Genomic DNA, 19817 nt, shown 5'->3' on the forward strand with positions numbered 1-19817 from the left:
GCCTTTTTAGTTATTGAGTGGTATTTGGCCCAGGCCGACATCCGAGAGATTCAGGAGGATAATAAATGACTGCTGTTGATTATGGTGCTTAGCACGCTGATTAAGCACCAAAGGACCTCACTCAGGTTGTGTGTGAGTGAGAGCTTGTTAGTGTCTGTGTGAGTGGATTTCAGTTCATTAAATGCAAACCTCACCGGCCAAGTTGTGTGCGTGAGCGCTGCAAAATAATTTCACCCGCACCAAGCGCTAAAATAGAATTTGGTCCTATTTGAGACATGCCACACGCTGCAAGTCCCCTCCTTATTGGATATCGGTAAGCTACAAACCCACGTTGATGCCTATAAGACAAACAAGGAGAGATGAATTCAATAACTAACTAAAAAACTAACTAGGCTTCTCTTTTTATGTGTGGATTAATCGTTGGAGTAGAGAAACATGATTTTATATGGCTCTGGGTCAAAATTCTACAAAGAACCACCTAAAAAGAGGAACATGTGCATAACAGGTAAAATAACAACCCAATGTTTATCTCTAAGGACAGACCAGGCCCACAGTGTCCAGTCTGGAGCGTGAAGCCCAGAGCTCTGCTGGTTGGCTACTGCGTAGCAAGCTAGATGTGCCAAAAGCGCTGGTATGCCCTAGAAAGCCTATGTAAATTACAATCACCAGAATGGCAAAACAATGTTTTTTTAAACAGCCGTTTTGGCCTGTAAAATTTGTTTATTATGATCAAGTTTGATCCTCACAGTGAATTATTTGAAAGTTCGCTACAAATCGAGATATTTAATTAAATAGTGATCCATTCTGACTACTACATTTGTCAAATCAAATCAAAATCAAATCTGTGACTCACAGACTCTGTGATTTGTGACTCACCACCTGGATTTGGTCTTCTGTAGCAAAATTTGAAAATGTGTTTTTTACATTGGATTAAAGTAGAGGCTCAGAGCTACAAAATAGTATATCATACACTGCATATTTGGGGAAGAATGGGAAAGTATTTCTGCTGAGAAAATGGCCTTTGAATGGTTTGGTATCTAGTGAAGAGCTCTTCTTTGTCTACACCCATTCAGCATCGTTCACACCCTCTTAAGCTTTAGCCCCACCCATCTCCTTTCGCTCTCGGTGAGTTCACAGCACACACTTGATGCTCTGGCCGATGATTTGTTTACCTCTGGATAACATGAAAACATGCTAACCAGCTCTGCTGGCAACAATTATATTACGCTTTTTTGCAGATGTTTACTGACACCGGCCATATTCAACGGATGTTGTACACTTTAGCTGAGTCATGTAGCTAGCTAGGTAAATAATAAACCTGGCTAGGTAAACAACGTGTAAGATCACACACGTCACGTAACGTTAGCAAACGAGCCAGCCAGCAAACGTTAGCTAGTTAAACAACAATGAACATAGTGCCAAATCATGCCGTTACTATCCTGCATGAATCTGGTGGGAGCTAACTAACCAGGTTCAATGTTAGCTAGCTAACATTAGGCTCTAACTAGCGAAGCAAACGGTTCTGGGATACTAATAATAACGTCATACACATAACATCAGCTAGGGAGCCAGCCAGCTAACATAAGCTAGCTAGCTAACAGTACACTTTAGCTTGAAATGAAACCACTTTCTGTCAAAATTAGAATCGTGTAATATCTGAATGTAGCTAGCCAGACTATCTTACCCGTATACATAATCATGCATGATGGACGCATCTCCCTGTCACGGATGCCATGCCATGGTTGCCCTTAGTTTGAAGATTTTTTCTCCATCTCTTTAGCTATCACACTCTAATTCCACTGATTTTCAAAACTCAACCTCCAGAAAGTGGAGAGCAACACTTTTGCAGCTCCACTACACTAACATTAAAAAAAAGCCGCGTTCAACAAGATTACAAACACAGACTGACCAGCTCAAATAGACAGAAGCTTTCTATATGGCAGACCAATCTGAACTCCTCTCTTGGCTTGTCCAGCCAACTCATTATCTCAGCCAATCATGGCTAGTAGGAAGGTTGCTGACTTTTTCTGTGGCTTAACCAACAAGGCTCGTAATTTAATAATTGTATTTGTATCACGGGCCAGCAGGCCACAAGGAGACTTGCGCCCTCATGCATGCTCTTTGCATGTGCACCCAGCAGCGTTGGGTTAACTCTCTCTGGCAGGATAAAAATGACTACATCAACCATGATCCTTTCTGATATTTGGTGCCATTCAGCAATATGGGGTGCTTCAAATTCAAATCAAAACAAATCAAATCAAATCAAATTTTATTTGTCACATACACATGGTTAGCAGATGTTAATGCGAGTGTAGCGAAATGCTTGTGCTTCTAGTTCCGACAATGCAGTAATAACAAGTAATCTAACTAACAATTCCAAAACTACTGTCTTGTACACAGTGTAAGGGGATAAAGAATATGTACATAAGGATATATGAATGAGTGATGGTACAGAGCAGCATAGGCAAGATACAGTAGATGGTATCGAGTACAGTATGTACAAATGAGATGAGTATGTAAACAAAGTGGCATAGTTTAAAGTGGCTAGTGATACATGTATTACATAAGGATACAGTCGATGATATAGAGTACAGTATATACGTATGCATATGAGATGAATAATGTAGGGTAAGTAACATTATATAAGGTAGCATTGTTTAAAGTGGCTAGTGATATATTTACATCATTTCCCATCAATTCCCATTATTAAAGTGGCTGGAGTTGAGTCAGTGTCAGTGTGTTGGCAGCAGCCACTCAGTGTTAGTGGTGCCTGTTTAACAGTCTGATGGCCTTGAGATAGAAGCTGTTTTTCAGTCTCTCGGTCCCAGCTTTGATGCACCTGTACTGACCTCGCCTTCTGGATGATAGCGGGGTGAACAGGCAGTGGCTCGGGTGGTTGATGTCCTTGATGATCTTTATGGCCTTCCTGTGACATCGGGTGGTGTAGGTGTCCTGGAGGGCAGGTAGTTTGCCCCCGGTGATGCGTTGTGCAGACCTCACTACCCTCTGGAGAGCCTTACGGTTGAGGGCGGTGCAGTTGCCATACCAGGCGGTGATACAGCCCGCCAGGATGCTCTCGATTGTGCATCTGTAGAAGTTTGTGAGTGCTTTTGGTGACAAGCCGAATTTCTTCAGCCTCCTGAGGTTGAAGAGGCGCTGCTGCGCCTTCTTCACGATGCTGTCTGTGTGAGTGGACCAATTCAGTTTGTCTGTGATGTGTATGCCGAGGAACTTAAAACTTGCTACCCTCTCCACCACTGTTCCATCGATGTGGATAGGGGGGTGTTCCCTCTGCTGTTTCCTGAAGTCCACAATCATCTCCTTAGTTTTGTTGACGTTGAGTGTGAGGTTATTTTCCTGACACCACACTCCGAGGGCCCTCACCTCCTCCCTGTAGGCCGTCTCGTCATTGTTGGTAATCAAGCCTACCACTGTTGTGTCGTCCGCAAACTTAATGATTGAGTTGGAGGCGTGCGTGGCCACGCAGTCGTGGGTGAACAGGGAGTACAGGAGAGGGCTCAGAACACACCCTTGTGGGGCCCCAGTGTTGAGGATCAGCGGGGAGGAGATGTTGTTGCCTACCCTCACCACCTGGGGGCGGCCCGTCAGGAAGTCCAGTACCCAGTTGCACAGGGCGGGGTCGAGACCCAGGGTCTCGAGCTTGATGACGAGCTTGGAGGGTACTATGGTGTTGAATGCCGAGCTGTAGTCGATGAACAGCATTCTCACATAGGTATTCCTCTTGTCCAGATGGGTTAGGGCAGTGTGCAGTGTGGTTGAGATTGCATCGTCTGTGGACCTATTTGGGCGGTAAGCAAATTGGAGTGGGTCTAGGGTGTCAGGTAGGGTGGAGGTGATATGGTCCTTGACTAGTCTCTCAAAGCACTTCATGATGACGGATGTGAGTGCTACGGGGCGGTAGTCGTTTAGCTCAGTTACCTTAGCTTTCTTGGGAACAGGAACAATGGTGGCCCTCTTGAAGCATGTGGGAACAGCAGACTGGTATAGGGATTGATTGAATATGTCCGTAAACACACCGGCCAGCTGGTCTGCGCATGCTCTGAGGGCGCGGCTGGGGATGCCGTCTGGGCCTGCAGCCTTGCGAGGGTTAACACGTTTAAATGTCTTACTCACCTCGGCTGCAGTGAAGGAGAGACCGCATGTTTTTCGTTGCAGGCCGTGTCAGTGGCACTGTATTGTCCTCAAAGCGGGCAAAAAAGTTATTTAGTCTGCCTGGGAGCAAGACATCCTGGTCTGTGACTGGGCTGGATTTCTTCCTGTAGTCCGTGATTGACTGTAGACCCTGCCACATGCCTCTTGTGTCTGCCGTTGAATTGAGATTCTACTTTGTCTCTGTACTGGCGCTTAGCTTGTTTGATAGCCTTGCGGAGGGAATAGCTGCACTGTTTGTATTCGGTCATGTTACCAGACACCTTGCCCTGATTAAAAGCAGTGGTTTGCGCTTTCAGTTTCACACGAATGCTGCCATCAATCCACGGTTTCTGGTTAGGGAATGTTTTAATCGTTGCTATGGGAACGACATCTTCAACGCACGTTCTAATGAAGTCGCACACCGAATCGGCGTATTCGTCAATGTTGTAATCTGACGCAATACGAAACATCTCCCAGTCCACGTGATGGAAGCAGTCTTGGAGTGTGGAGTCAGCTTGGTCGGACCAGCGTTGGACAGACCTCAGCGTGGGAGCCTCTTGTTTTAGTTTCTGTCTGTAGGCAGGGATCAACAAAATGGAGTCGTGGTCAGCTTTTCCGAAAGGGGGGCGGGGCAGGGCCTTATATGCGTCGCGGAAGTTAGAGTAACAATGATCCAAGGTCTTTCCACCCCTGGTTGCGCAATCGATATGCTGATAAAATTTAGGGAGTCTTGTTTTCAGATTAGCCTTGTTAAAATCCCCAGCTACAATGAATGCAGCCTCCGGATAAATCGTTTCCAGTTTGCAGAGAGTTAAATAAAGTTCGTTCAGAGCCATCGATGTGTCTGCTTGGGGGGGGATATATACGGCTGTGATTATAATCGAAGAGAATTCTCTTGGTAGATAATGCGGTCTACATTTGATTGTGAGGAATTCTAAATCAGGTGAACAGAAGGATTTGAGTTCCTGTATGTTTCTTTCATCACACCATGTCACGTTGGCCATGAGGCATACGCCCCCGCCCCTCTTCTTACCAGAAAGATGTTTGTTTCTGTCAGCGCGATGCGTGGAGAAACCCGTTGGCTGCACCGCTTCGGATAGAGTCTCTCCAGTGAGCCATGTTTCAGTGAAGCAAAGGACGTTACAGTCTCTGATGTCCCTCTGGAATGCTGCCCTTGCTCGGATTTCATCAACCTTGTTGTCAAGAGACTGGACATTGGCAAGAAGAATGCTAGGGAGTGGTGCACGGTGTGCCCGTCTCCGGAGTCTGACCAGAAGACCGCCTCGTTTCCCTCTCTTTCGGAGTCGTTTTTTTGGGTCGCTGCATAGGATCCGCTCCGTTGTCCTGTTTGTAAGGCAGAATACAGGATCCGCGTCGCGAAAAACATATTCTTGGTCGTACTGATGGTGAGTTGACGCTGATCTTATATTCAGTAGTTCTTCTCGACTGTATGTAATGAAACCTAAGATGACCTGGGGTACTAATGTAAGAAATAACACGGAAAAAAACAAAAAACTGCATAGTTTCCTAGGAACGCGAAGCGAGGCGGCCATCTCTGTCGGCGCCGGAAGTCACATTCAAATACTTCCGGCTTCATGTGCCATCGTCGCTATCACTATCTACCGGTTTCAATGTCTATGGGACAAACTAGCTAGCAGCAGCTAGCAACAGCTAGCTAGCTAAATGTCCTTGAATGTTTCATGTATGTTTCGACCTGTCCCTAAATGATTAAAGTTTGTTCACAGTTGGTTTGATATGTTAACCTGCGTGTCATGATCGTGTCTGGTGGGGATAGACAAAATCAACATGTGCGGGTTGCCGGTGTAGTCAGCGTGTTAGTGTGCAGGTGTGGGTGAATTTTTCAGGTTGTGTGTACTGAAATTGCCACTGTATCGCATTAGTGGAAACCAAGACTGTTCTCATGGCAGATCTGATCGTTTTGACTACTAGCAGGTTAGGATAATTAATGTGGCAGTTTAGGAGAATAATGTTAAGGTTCTGAAAAGGGTTAGGGTTAGCTAAAATTGTCCCTGATGCAACTAACATATCTAGCTACAACCAGGCCTGCCCTGAGAACAGACTTGGTTTCCACTAAAGCGATGCTACGAAATTGGCAGGAACACTCATGGTTTTCCAAAGATAGTATTGGAGACTGCGGTGCTGTTTCAACCTATTCCACTCCTGATTTTACAGTGATAGAGTGATACTGTAGTAGCTGCCAAAAAGACTTTCACCATTACTCAGCAGCTGGGATGTGCCACTCAGGCTCAGAAAGCTGGGAAGCTCACTGTCAGTGGTCAGGCACACGCCTGCCTGCACTATTATCCATGCAATAGGCATATTCACACTTCCTGTTCAACTAACAGCACATGAGCATGGTGTGATTGTCAAAGAGCAGGCCATAACCTGAGAGATTTCACACCCGGCAAGAGGGTGTGCATTGAATGAGAAAGCTTTATCAACACAAAGCAGGAGGGAGAGTAGCTGTACAAAACTGAGCCTCTTGTGGCGAACGATGTCAATGTACATGTCTGGCGTGATACGAGCTAGGATAACTGGCCAGTGGTAATTCACTGTCAAAATGGGCTAACAGATGCTGGGACTGACACTCTCATTTCCTCATGCTGAAAGTCTCAGTGGGGGAGGGTTCCTCCTGCTTCCTCCCTCTCCTCCTCGTTCCATTGAACCACATGTACAGTGAAGGCTTTCACTAGAAACACCATTTGTAATTAGAGCTGCGGAGTGAATCAGAGCATGGCAACAGGGTGTGCATTAGCCACGTCTCTCACAGATGCCTGTGAATGCTCTCTCTTCTGTCTGTCTTTCAGAATTGGTTGGACCCCTCCAAGGAGATCAAGAAGCAGATGCGCAGTGAGTATCCTTGGCCCACACGCAGTATACGTAGCACATAGCACAGACACACATCACATCCACACACAGTGACCGAAAACACAGTTATTATTCAAATACTGTTTGCTTCTAAATGGAATCTGCTAAGTACTTATGCAGTACAATGAGAAGCTGTAGGTCCATTTAAGACAATATAATGAGTTTATGTTTAATACAAGCTTGTTTCTATGCTAATGTTGTAGCCGTACTGTTGCCGTAATTAAATGTTCTCAGACACTTTTATTGGTGATTTGGCTATGTCATACATGTGTCACACACAGGTAGAATCAGGAATTCCCCAAGGCAGCTGTCTAGTCCCCTTACTTTTTCAATCTTTACTAACAACATGTCATTGGCTTTGAGTGAAGCCAGTGTGTCTATGTATGTGGATGACTCAACACTATACATGTCAGCTACTACAACAACTGAAATGACTGCAACACAGAATGTGTGGCAAGGAATAAATTGGTACTAAATACTTAAAAAACTAAAAGCATTGTATTTGGGACAAATCATTCACTAAACCCTAAACCTCAACCAAATCTTGTAATAAATAATGTGGAAATTGAGCAAGTTGAGGTGACTAAACTGCTTGAAGTAACCCTGGATTGTAAACTGTCATGGTCAAAACATATTAATACAACAGTAGCTAAGATGGGGGACATCTGTCCATAATAAAGTGTTACTCTGCCTTCTTAACAACACTATCAACAAGGTGAGTTCTACAGGCCCGAGTTTTGTCACACCTGTCAGTCGTGCAGGTGCCACGAAGAGGGACTTAGGAAAATTACAATTGGCTCAGAACAGGACGTACACAGAGAGCTAACATTAATAAGATGGATGTCAATCTCTCCTGGCTCAAAGTGGAGGAGAGATTGACTTCATCACTACTTGTTTTTGTAAGGTATTAACATGTTGAATGCCTGTCTGAACTATTGGCACACAGCTCGGACACCCATGCATACCCCACAAGACATGCCACAAGAAAGGAGTCTCTTCACAGAACAGACTATGGGAGGCACACAGTACTACATAGAGCCTTGACTACATGGAACTCTATTCCACATCATGGATTTTGTGTTGTAGATATGTGGTAGTAAAGTAGGGGCCTGAGGGCACACACTTAATGTGTTGTGCAATCTGTTGTGATGTTTTTAAAATGGTATAACTGCCTTAATTTTGCTGGACCCCAGGAATAGTAGATGGGCATCCATTATAAATACAAATACAAATACATCACATCAGTAATAGATGTCCAGTCAACATGGGCAGTAAACTCATCCCCTCTCCTCTGTCTGTCCTCAGCTGCTCCCTGGCACTTTGCCTTCTCTGTCAAGTTCTACCCTCCAGACCCCTCCCAGCTCACAGAGGACATCACCAGGTACTGTGTTCCAGCAGGGCAGCATGAACCCATATCATTTTCACACTGTATAAAAACTCTGTTTATTAGGTACACCACTCCATTCACCAAAATGGTTTGCTCCAACAAACAGTGATTCACGTGGCCATGGCTTGCTACAGTTGAAGTCGGAAGTTTACATACACCTTAGCCATATACATTTAAACTCAGTTTTCACAATTTCTAACATTTTATCAAAGTAAAAATTCCCTGTCTTAGGTCAGTTAGGACCACCACTTTAATTTAAGAATGTGAAATGTCAGAATAATTATTTATTTCAGCTTTTCTTTCTTTCATCACATTCCCACTGGGTCAGAAGATACATGCACTCAATTAGTATTTGGTAGCATTGCCTTTAAATTGTTTAACTTGGGTCAAGTGTTTCGGGTTTCCACAAGCTTCCCACAATAAGTTGGGTGAATTTTGGCCCATTCCTCCTGACAGAGCTGGTGTAACTGAGTCAGGTTTGTAGGCCTCCTTGCTAGCACACGCTTTTTCAGTTCTGCCCACACATTTTCTATAGCATTGAGGTCAGGGCTTTGTGATGGCCACGCCAATACCTTGACTTTGTTGCCCTTAAGCCATTTTGCCACAACTTTGGAAGTATGCTTGGGGTCGTTGTCCATTTGGAATACCCATTTGCCACCAAGCTTTAACTTCCTGGCTGATGTCTTGAGATGTTGCTTTAATATATCCACACAATTTTCCTGCCTCATAATGCAATCTATTTTGTGAAGTGCACAAGTCCCTCCTGCAGCAAAGTACCCCCACAACATGATGCTGCCACCCCAGTGCTTCACGGTTGTAATAGTTTTCTTCGGCTTGCAAGCCTCCCCCTTTTCCTCTAAACATAGCAACGGTCATTATTACCAAACAGTTCTATTTTTGTTTCATCAGACCGGAGGACATTTCTCCAAAAAGTACAATCTTTGTCCCCATGTGCAGTTGCAAACCGTAGTCTGGCTTTTTTATGCCGGTTTTGGAGCAGTGGCTTCTTCCTTGCTGAGCGGCCTTTCAGGTTATGGCAATATAGGACTCGTTTTACTGTGGATATAGATACCTTTGTACCCGTTTCCTCCAGCATCTTCACAAGGTCCTTTGCTGTTGTTCTGGGATTGATTTTCACTTTTCGCACCAAAGTATGTACACCTCTAGGAGACAGAAGGCGTCTCCTTCCTGAGCGGTATGATGGCTGCGTGGTCCCATGGTGTTTATACGTGATACCTTCAGGCGTTTGAAAATTGCTCCCAAGGATGAACCAGACTTGTGGAGGTCTACAATTTTTCTGAGGTCTTGGCTGATTTCTTTTGATTTTCCCATGATGTCAAGGAAAGAGGCACTGAGTTTGAAGGTAGGCCTTGAAATACATCCACAGGTACTTCTCCAATTGACTCAAACTATGTCAATTAGCCTATCAGAAGCTTCTAAAGCCATTACCTAATTTTCTGGAATTTTCCAAGCTGTTTAAAGGCACAGTCAAATTAGTGTATGTAACTTAATGTTCGATTGAATGTTCGAATAGGCAAAACGAGTGACCTAAAGGACTTTGAGCATGGTATGGTCTCCTGGGCTTTCTATGCACACCAGTGTCTAGGTTTGACAGAGAATGGGGCGACCAACAAAAAACATCCAGTGCGCGAAAACAGTTAGTTGAGTAGAGAGGTCAAATGAGAATGGCAAGAATCGTGCAAGCTAACATGCGGGCCACGAACAAGTAACGGCGCTGTACAACAGTGATGTGCAGAATGGCATCTCGGAACACACAACTTGTCCGTCCTTTCACGGATGGGCTATTGCAACAGCCGACCACACCGCGTTCCAATCCTATCAGCTTGTCGTGTAGCCTGAGTAACATTTTTTGTAATTTTTTTTATTTCATCTTTATTTAACTACGTAGGCCAGTAGAGGCCAAGATAAAGCAAAGCAGTGCCACAAAAACAATCTATGTACAGTGTGTGCAAATAGAGTAGAGTAAGGAGGTAAGGCAATAAATAGGCCATGGCGGCGAAATAATTACAATTTAGCATCAACACTGGAGTGATAGATGTGCAGATGATGATGTGCAAGTAGAGATACTGGGGTGCAAAAGAGCAAGAGGATAACATGAGGACACAATGGGTAAAATTAAGGATAAGTTTACTCAGCAAGCTTAGCACTCCATCACAGCATACATCATCAGCACATGCATACTCTTCTTCTCCCTATCTGAAATCCTGTTCTCATTGTACTTCCATCCTGTGTCAGAATAGGTAGGATAGAATACCTGTGTCTCTAGTGGTAAATGTGGGTAGTGCAGCAGAACACAACATATTTCCCTCTTGTGAAAGCTTTCTAAGAACAACCCAAATAAAACATTCCACAATTCTTTAATTGAACAGTTATTCTTATTGAAAGCACATAATAATGGCATAGTAACCAACAGCATAGTAACCAAAACAACAGTAACTGCAATTAAGTTTACTGATCCAGGCCTGTACAGAATGTCAAATGTGAAGCACAGTAAGGGAGCAGACCATCTTGCAATGCGCATTCCAGCACCTTTTGATGCCAATAGGCAGTGGTGGAAAAAGGAACAAATTGTCATACTTGAGTAAAAGTTAAGATACCTTAATAGATAATTACTCATGAGAAATTGAAAGTCACCCAGTAAAACACTACTTAAGTAAAACTCTAAAAGTATTTGGTTTAAAATATACTTAAGTATTAAGTAAACGTAACGGCTAAAACATGCTTAAAAATATAAATCATTTCATTTCAATTGCCTTGTATTAAGAAAACCAGATGCCACTATTCTTGTTTTATTTATTTATTTAAGGATAGCCAGGGGCACACTCCATCACTCAGATATAATTGACAAATTAAGCATTTGTGTTTAGTGAGTCCGCCAGATCAGAGGCAGTAGGGATGACCAGGGATGTTCTCTTGATAAGTGCGTGAATTGTAAAAAAATATTTAATTTAGGAATGTAGTGAAGTAAAAGTTGTCAAAAAGATAAATAGGAAAGTACAGATATCTACAAAACTAGTTTAGTACTTTAAAGTATTTTTTACTTAAGTACTTTACACCACTGCCAATACGGGTAGAAAAGGCTTGATGATCAGTTCGTAGTTCGTACCCCACAGGAACGTTCGCTACGGCTCAACTGACCACACACAAGTAAGCGTTTCCTTTTCTACCATAGTGTATTTCCACTCGACTGAGGAGAAGGAACGGGATGCATAACTTTCCGTTCTGTTCCGTCTGGATGTATTTGCACACCACCCAAGTCATAATCTGATGCATCTGTGGACACCAGAAGAGCAGGGTCGAGTATAGCCAGAATCACGGAATCCAGATAACACTATATTTGGATAGTCCATCTGTAGTTGCTCTACAGACTATCCGTAACATTTCAATTAACTTCTTCCAACCTTAAACCTTATCCTAACCCTAAACTTAACCCTTGTTCTTAGCATCAATCAAACTGTATTTGTCACTTGCACTGAATACAACAGGTGTAGGCTTTACTGTGAAATGCTTACATACAAGCCCTTTCCCAACAATACAGAGTTAAACAAGTAAGAACATTTTCAAATAATACAAATAAATTAGTAACACAATAAATAAATAACAATAATAAGGCTATATTCAAGGAGTACCGGTACCGAGTCAATGTGCAGGGGTACGAGGTAGTTGAGGTAATATGTACATGTAGGCAGGGGCAAAAGTGTCTAGGCAAACAGGATAGATAATAAACAGAGTAGCATCAGCGTCAATATGCATGTGTGTGTGTGTGTGTGTGTGTGTGTGTGTGTGTGTGTGTGTGTGTGTATGAGCGTGTGTGTTGGAGTGACATTGTAAAAAGGTGTGAGTGTGTGGGTGGAGTCCAGTGAATATGGATAGTCAGTGCAAGAGAGTCCATGCAAAAAAAGTAGTATGGGTAGCCATTTGATTAACTGTTCAGCAGTCTTATGGCTTAGGGATAGAAGCTGTTCAGGAGCCTAAACATTGCCCTAAATCTAGCTGTAACCTCAGCAAGCAGTTGCTTATCAACAGATGGTTTGTTGGTGTGACCATCTGTAGAGTATGTACAAAAATAAAGTGTGACCAAACAGAATTCAACAATTATTGTAGGTTTCCCTGGTCATTATAGCTTAATTAGCCTAAGTTCATCATTAGACATGAACAGAATGCATCAGTGATTCGTATTTCGTGCGACTTTCTGAAGAGTCATTGAGAATTCCCCGTCTGTGTATCTGTGGTGCGAGTGCCTACCACTTTGTGTAGCCGTTAGCGATGATGGTGGGGGCGGAAACATGGAAAAACAAAATGCAGAAAATGAAATTTGGGAAAATGGATTCAGGCTACTAATAATACAGATTTAATAGGACCCTATATAAAGTATACATACATACATACATACATACATACATACATACATACATACATACATACATACATGCTGAGTGTATGTCTGAGTGTATGTATGTGCATTCAGAAAGTATTCAGACCCCTTCACCTTTTCACATTTTGTTACGTTACAGCCTTATTCTAAAATGGATTCAATTGTTCTTAAATTCAGACCCTTTACTCAGTACTTTGTTGAAGCACCTTTGCCAGCGATTACAGCCTCGAGTCTTCTTGGGTATGACGCTACAAGCTTGCACACCTGTATTTGGGGAGTTTATCCCATTCTTCTCTGCAGATCCTCTCAAGCTCTGTCAGGTTGGATGGGGAGCGTCGCTGCACAGCTATTTTCAGGTCAAGACCGGACTCCGGCTGGTCCACTCAAGGACATTCAGAGACTTGTCCCGAAGCCACTCCTGCATTGTCTTGACTGTGTGCTTTGGGTCTTTGTCCTGTTGGAAGGTGAACCTTCGCCCCAGTCTGCGGTCCTGAGTGCTCTGGAGCAGGTTTTTATCAAGGATCTCTCTGCACTTTGCTCCGTTCATCTTTACCTTGATCCTGACTAGTCTCCCAGTCTCTGCCACTGAAAAAACATCCCCGCAGCATGATACTGCCACCACCATGCTTCACCGTAGGGATGGTATTGGCCAGGTGATGAGCGTTGCCTTGTTTCCTCCAGACGTGATACTTGGCATTCAGGCCAAAGAGTTCAATCTTGGTTTCATCAGACCAAAGAATCTTGTTTCTCATGATCTGAGAGTCCTTTTGGGGCCTTTTGGAAAATTCCAAGTGTGCTGTCATGTGCCTTTTATTGAGGAGTGGCTTCCGTCTGACCACTTTACCATAAAGGACTGATTGGTGGAATGCTGCAGAGATGGTTGTCCTTCTGGAAGATTCTCCACAGACGAACTCTGGAGCTCTGTCAGAGTGACCATCGGGTTCTTGGTCACCTCCCTGACCAAGGCCCTACTCCCCCGATTGCTCAGTTTGGCCGGGCGGCCAGCTCTAGGAAGAATCTTGGTGGTTCCAAATTTCTTCCATTTAAGAATGATGGTGGCCACTGTGTTCTTCAATGCTGCAGAAATGTTTTGGTACCCTTCCTCAGATCTGTGCCTCAACAAAATCCTGTTTCGGAGCTCAACGGACAATTCCTTCGGCCTCATGGCTTGGTTTTTCCTCTGACATGCACTGTCAACTGTGAGACCTTATATAGACGGGTGTGCCTTTCCAAATCATGTCCAATCAATTGAATTTACCACAGGTGGTCTCCAATCAAGTTGTAGAAACATCTCAAGGGTGATCAATGGAAACAGGATGCACCTGAGCTCGAGTCTCATAGCACAGGGTTTGAATACTTATGTAAGTAAGGTATTTCCGTTTTTTTCTAAAAACAGTTTTTGCTTTGTCATAATGGGGTATTGTGTTTAGATTGAGGAAAACATTTATTTAATCCATTTTTGAATAAGGCTGTAACGTAACAAAATGTGGAAAAAGTGAAGGGTTCTGAATACTTTCCGAATGCACTGTATAAGCTCACAGCATGCAGTCTCTCATACTTACAGTGTCGGTTCGCACGTTAAAATATTGCTGTCAATTAACAAAAGTTTGTGTTGAAAGACTTTGTACAGTTGTAATCATTTCAGTGCATATTTCACAGCTGTCAAATAGTTCAAAATCCCACTCTACTTAGAAGGATTAGCTACATTTGGAATTCCACTGACTGTTATGGATTAACTCCTTAGCATTCTTGTTGGAGCTATGGCCTTTTTTAACGTCTCCCTCTCCTTCACAGGTACTACCTGTGTCTGCAGCTGAGAGATGACATGTTGTCAGGTCGTCTGCCCTGTTCCTTCGTGACCCATGCCCTGCTGGGTTCCTACGCCGTGCAGGCCGAGCTGGGAGACTATGACACCGACGACCATGGCCCCGACTACGTCAGCGACTTCCGCTTCGCACCCAATCAGACACGAGAGCTGGAGGAGAGGGTCATGGAGCTCCATCATAACTACAGGTAGGACTTACAGTTATGTCCAAGAGTATAATCTCACCACCAGAAAATGATAGGGCCATGACTAGGGTCTTGTAGGTTTCCCTGGTCAGGTCACATGGTCAGAGAAATCTCTAGGCCCAGTTAGGTTTATTTCAGTTCAGTTCAGCATTTTTTATAGTAAATCCATTTGAGTTACATCTCCCATTCATATGGAACCATTGGAGCCTGCTGATGAACCTTTGCGCAGACAGTGTCCAACAACATACCATACATATGTTGACAGATGCCACCACATTGCCCTGGTCTGTCATGGCTGTCTACATGGAGGCCTTGCCAACACTGTCAATACTTCCCAAGTCTCAGGGTCTCCCCCATCCCTTTCCTGGCATGGTCCCTGCACTTGGCTCTTGCCCAAGGAGTTATGGTAGAAAGGTGGAGGGAGAGACATGAGATTGAAAATATCACTCTTACCATTTTGAGTATTCAATTGGTTCTCCCGTTCTCCCATTTTTGGTTTCAGGGGTATGACTCCAGCTGACGCAGAAATCAACTTCCTGGAAAATGCTAAGAAGCTATCCATGTATGGGGTGGACCTTCATCATGCCAAGGTATGCTGTTACATATGACATTTTGTTAGTCTAAATTTCTATGTGACTGTGCAGGATTATTTATTTTACCAACATATTACTTTATTACTTGAATGTTCCCTCTCCTTCCCTCTCTTTTTCTTCTCCTTTCATCTTCCTCTCCTCTGCCATGCTTGTCTTTGGCTGCTCCAGGATTCAGAAGGGATTGACATCATGCTGGGCGTGTGTGCCAACGGGCTCCTGATCTACCGCGACCGCCTGAGGATCAACCGCTTCGCCTGGCCAAAGATCCTTAAGATCTCCTACAAGAGGAGCAACTTCTACATCAAGATCCGGCCTGGAGAGGTAAGCTGAACCAAGTTAGTGGCTTCTCTGTACATTCTTAGAAAAAAAGCTTTGGCTGTTCCCATAGAGAATCCTTTTAGGTGCCAGTTAGAAAGGGTTCTACATGGAACATAACACGGTTCTATTTGAAACTAAAAGGGTTCTACCTGGAACCAAGAAGGGTTCTTCAAAGGGTTCTCCTCTGGGTGTAGATCAAGTCTTAGCCCCTTTCAAAATGAACATGAAACATGAACATTTATGCAGTATGCACCCCATAATTTCTGTTATAACTGGGAATACGTCCAGCTAAAGATTGTGAGGAAACGGATGTGTGGTCAGTTTGACTGACCAGAGGACTGGAAAATATTTAGTTCCCCCTAATTTAGCTGCTCCACAGGCTTAGATTCTATAGCCTGCCTTTCTCGCCCAGTCTCTATTCAGTTCTTTGCTGCACTGCAGCCTCAACCTCTGCAGACTACTGAGCTCAGACGCAGCTCAGAAGCTCTGCCCAGTGTGACAGGCTGTCTGGCCAGGGCTGCTAAAGTGACAAGAGACCCACAGTGAGCCTGTGGAAGAGCAGGATAAAGAGAGCCTTTAACACTGCCAGTGCAGCTGCAGCAGCACCCAGAATAGAGGGATGAAAAGTATAAATATAGTCATGAAAATTGAAACGCTACCCTCATGTTTGTCTCCACTGTTTGAAAATTGTCGTTTCTTAGCCGTTTGCTCGGCTCAGCGCAGGAATCTGTCTGGTGGTTACAGGGCTGGAATTTCAGGGAGAACAGATTACTAGTGTCCATACTTTAGAGTTTTAACCCTGCTTGTCAGCCGTTTGGCTTTGGAACAGGTGTCTGTGGGTTTACAGAAGTGAACAGTTTCACACTGTCTGTTTGCTTAGAGCTTGTTTCATCTCCTGAGTGACAAGCAGGCTGATCCAGCAAATCTATCTGAAAAGCATAGAACTTCAAATTGTGACAGTTTGGAATATGAAATAAAGTGACTATGCATTACAAAGTTGTTTTTTAAGAATGTATCATGTCATACAAAACTGCAGTCTCTTCCTCATACGGAATGGAACATGATGCATTCATGCAGTAAATGTAACCCCAAGAAACACCTGCTCCTCTCTCTTTTCCCTCCTTCCCTTCCTTTCGGTCTTCCCCTCTCCCTCTCCCTCTCCCTCTATCACTCTCTCACGAACCAGTACGAGCAGTTTGAGAGCACTATTGGCTTCAAGCTTCCCAACCACCGGGCGGCTAAGAGACTATGGAAGGTCTGCATCGAGCACCACACCTTCTTCAGGTAAGAGCAACTCCAGGTATCTAATCCCCTCACTTGTAGCCCTCTTGTACCTCTGTTACGTTACCCCATGCAAGCCATTTCTCCTTAGATCCTCTTGATCTTTAGGCAGCCAAATATAACCAAACACCACTCGCTTCAATCGTGTTCCCATCTCTCTATAGCTATTTCCCCAGCCTCTTCCAGCACCTGCTATCCCCCTGCCAGGGAAGCTCAGGAGTGATTAGAGCACAGCTTTGATCAGGGCTCTTTCTCCCTGTAGGCATCATCCAGAGCAGCGTTTTTGTTCCACAGCAGCCAGCACTACACTGAAGCTCGAGGTGTTTCCTTCTCTGTTTTGTGTCTTCGTCTTCATGTTATGACTTGTGTCTCTGGTGTTTCTCTGCCTGTGCTGCCTCGGGTTTTGAGAAATTCACTGCAAGGGTAGTAAGACATCAGGTATCCTAGTGGTTAGAGCGTTTGGCCAGTAACCGAAAGGTTGCTGGATCGAATCCCCGAGCTGACAAGGTAATCATTTGTTGTTCTGCCCCTGAACAAGGCAGTTGAATGACTGTTCCCCAGTAGGCTGTCATTGTAAATAAAAATGTGTTCTTAACTGACTTGCCTAGTTAAATAGCAAACAAAGGTAAGAGCAATTGGGGAACATCCTGGGCATGCTCATGCGCAATACCTTTTTCTACGGGCACAAGCACTGTTCATGATGCAAACTGTTCACAGCCATTTTGTTGGTGGGGACAATTTTGCAGGTTTAATTTCTTATTTCCTGCAATACAACACATTTTGTCATGGGTTGCATGGAAAATGTTGCCGTTTTTAAAGCAAATTTTCTTGCAATCTTATACATTTTGCCATGTCCGATATGTATTTGTGTAATATTTGAGGGACTGAAAGTCTGAAAATCTATGTGCAAAAAAAACCTAGCTGACATGGGTTAGTTGATCTGGACATTTCTGACAAGTTATAAATAGCTCTGACTAACGTGACAAGAGGACCTGATGATGCACTTCCCAATTTTGAAATTGGACCTTGTGCATTCTACTATTACATCTTTCAAGAGTACTTTTAAAACTGGACCGAGTTTAGGAACCACTGAATTGAGCAATGTGTTCAAACAGGTCCTGTTGCTCTAACACAAGTCCAAAGTTCTCAGCATTTTACAAAGCCGTCTACTACATCCAGTAATTACTCTCATACTTATGTCTGGCATTTCTCTTAATTGTATTGCTGTAAAGCAAGGATGGTGAATTTCTCTTTCACTAGTATTTTTAAGTTAACCCTTGTTTTTTTTTACCGTTACAACCAAAATTACAACCGCAATCAGACAATGAAGATGTTCTTGAATCCGGATTCTCCAGGTTAAAGTCTCCAGAATTAGGGCTGACGAATTCCTCTCTGTCTGTGGACTATAACACTTCCAGGTTAGTGTCTCCAGAGCCTCCTCCTAAGGGCTTCCTGGTGATGGGCTCAAAGTTCCGCTACAGTGGGCGAACACAGGCCCAGACCCGGCAGGCCAGTGCCCTTATAGACCGGCCCGCGCCACACTTTGAACGATCCACCAGCAAGAGGTACCTGCTGTCCCGCAGTCTGGATGGAGGTAGGTACCATGGTTGTGTTCCTCAAAGGCTACTCACACAAGTGACAATTATTCAAAGTGAATTATATTATGAATTATCAGTGGCTATGGGATATTTTTTAGAAGCGGCTATGTATGTATATCTAGTGCTGGATTGTTCCCCTGTAAAAAAATAAAACAGTCCCACTGTGCCTTTGTCTAACCAGCAGAGTTCTCCCGGCCAGTGTCGGCCATGTGCGAGAACCAGGATGGTCTGTCCCGGCGCTGTGTCAGTGAACACCCCAACCTCCACAGCCCCTCTGGGGACGAACAGGAGACTGAACTGGAACCACCCAGTCTGGAGCAGGACCAAGAGGACCATGAGGAGGATCAGGATGAGGAACGGGATCCTGAGGAAGACCAGGACCAAGAGGAGGCGGGTGTCACCACCCCCAGCAAGAAGAAGGAGATCAAGGTACTGTTTGGCGGATGGGAGGAAGGGTTGATAGGGTAGATGATTTATGATACCGCGGTTGTCATATCTGGTTCAGAGGGTAAATGGCCAACCTCGCATGGTTGACAGATCTATATGTTTTAGCCAACTCCTCTAACATTCCTTAGGCTACATGACATAGGAGTTGGATAAAGCACAAACAGATCTGTTGACCCAGGCTCAGCCTACTTGTCCCCACTTGCAATGCAGGAAAGTTCTCCTGTAACAGGGTGATCAAATTAGGATCCTGCATCTGTATGGACGCTTGGAGAGTCACACTGCTTGTGTGGAGATCATGTTTTTGTCAGGGTGGATCTGTATGTCTCAGTGCAGATGGTCGTGACTGCAAGGGTGCAGGAGTGTACCACTGGAACTTTTTGGGGTCGCTGTGACGTTCCCTGCTGGGGTTTAAAAAGTTAAAGATTTGTCAGAACTAACTCTGCTGCCACTCAGTGGCTTATAGGCTAACCGTTATGGCTTCACTATCCCCACCAACTGTCGTGTCGATCCTTCACTTCTCTCTCATAATGTCAAGCCGACTTAACCTCTCCTGCTGCTGTTCTTCCTTGCTCTCTCTCCCTGTCATTCACTAACATGCTCTCTCTCTTTAACCCTCGCTGGCAAAAGGAGGATGCTGGGTCCCCACTTGACAATATACAGGAGGTATTTGGTGTCTTGTGCCCCGTCTGTCTCTCTGTTAGTCTGTCTGTCGGTCAGTGAGATTGTTCTTTGCCTACCTGTCTTGT

General features: G+C 44.2%; 1 protein-coding gene across 4 annotated transcripts in view; it reads left to right on the forward strand.

The window, feature by feature from the left end:
- The window catches only part of LOC139413338 (band 4.1-like protein 1), a 123660-nt gene that overhangs the window by 67546 nt on the left and 36297 nt on the right, over window positions 1–19817 (forward strand). Inside the window, exons 5-13 of one of the 4 annotated variants that reach the window (XM_071160570.1) lie at window positions 6981–7023; window positions 8347–8422; window positions 14619–14837; window positions 15337–15424; window positions 15596–15748; window positions 16932–17029; window positions 18445–18620; window positions 18806–19053; window positions 19699–19734. In XM_071160570.1, coding sequence (XP_071016671.1) covers window positions 6981–7023; window positions 8347–8422; window positions 14619–14837; window positions 15337–15424; window positions 15596–15748; window positions 16932–17029; window positions 18445–18620; window positions 18806–19053; window positions 19699–19734 — 1137 coding nt within the window. The remainder of the gene's footprint in view (window positions 1–6980; window positions 7024–8346; window positions 8423–14618; window positions 14838–15336; window positions 15425–15595; window positions 15749–16931; window positions 17030–18444; window positions 18621–18805; window positions 19054–19698; window positions 19735–19817) is intronic. The other 3 variants (XM_071160571.1, XM_071160572.1, XM_071160573.1) reach the window with 3 other exon arrangements.

Source organism: Oncorhynchus clarkii, chromosome 7 (genome assembly GCF_045791955.1).
Source record: "Oncorhynchus clarkii lewisi isolate Uvic-CL-2024 chromosome 7, UVic_Ocla_1.0, whole genome shotgun sequence".
Taxonomy (NCBI): Eukaryota; Metazoa; Chordata; class Actinopteri; order Salmoniformes; family Salmonidae; genus Oncorhynchus; species Oncorhynchus clarkii.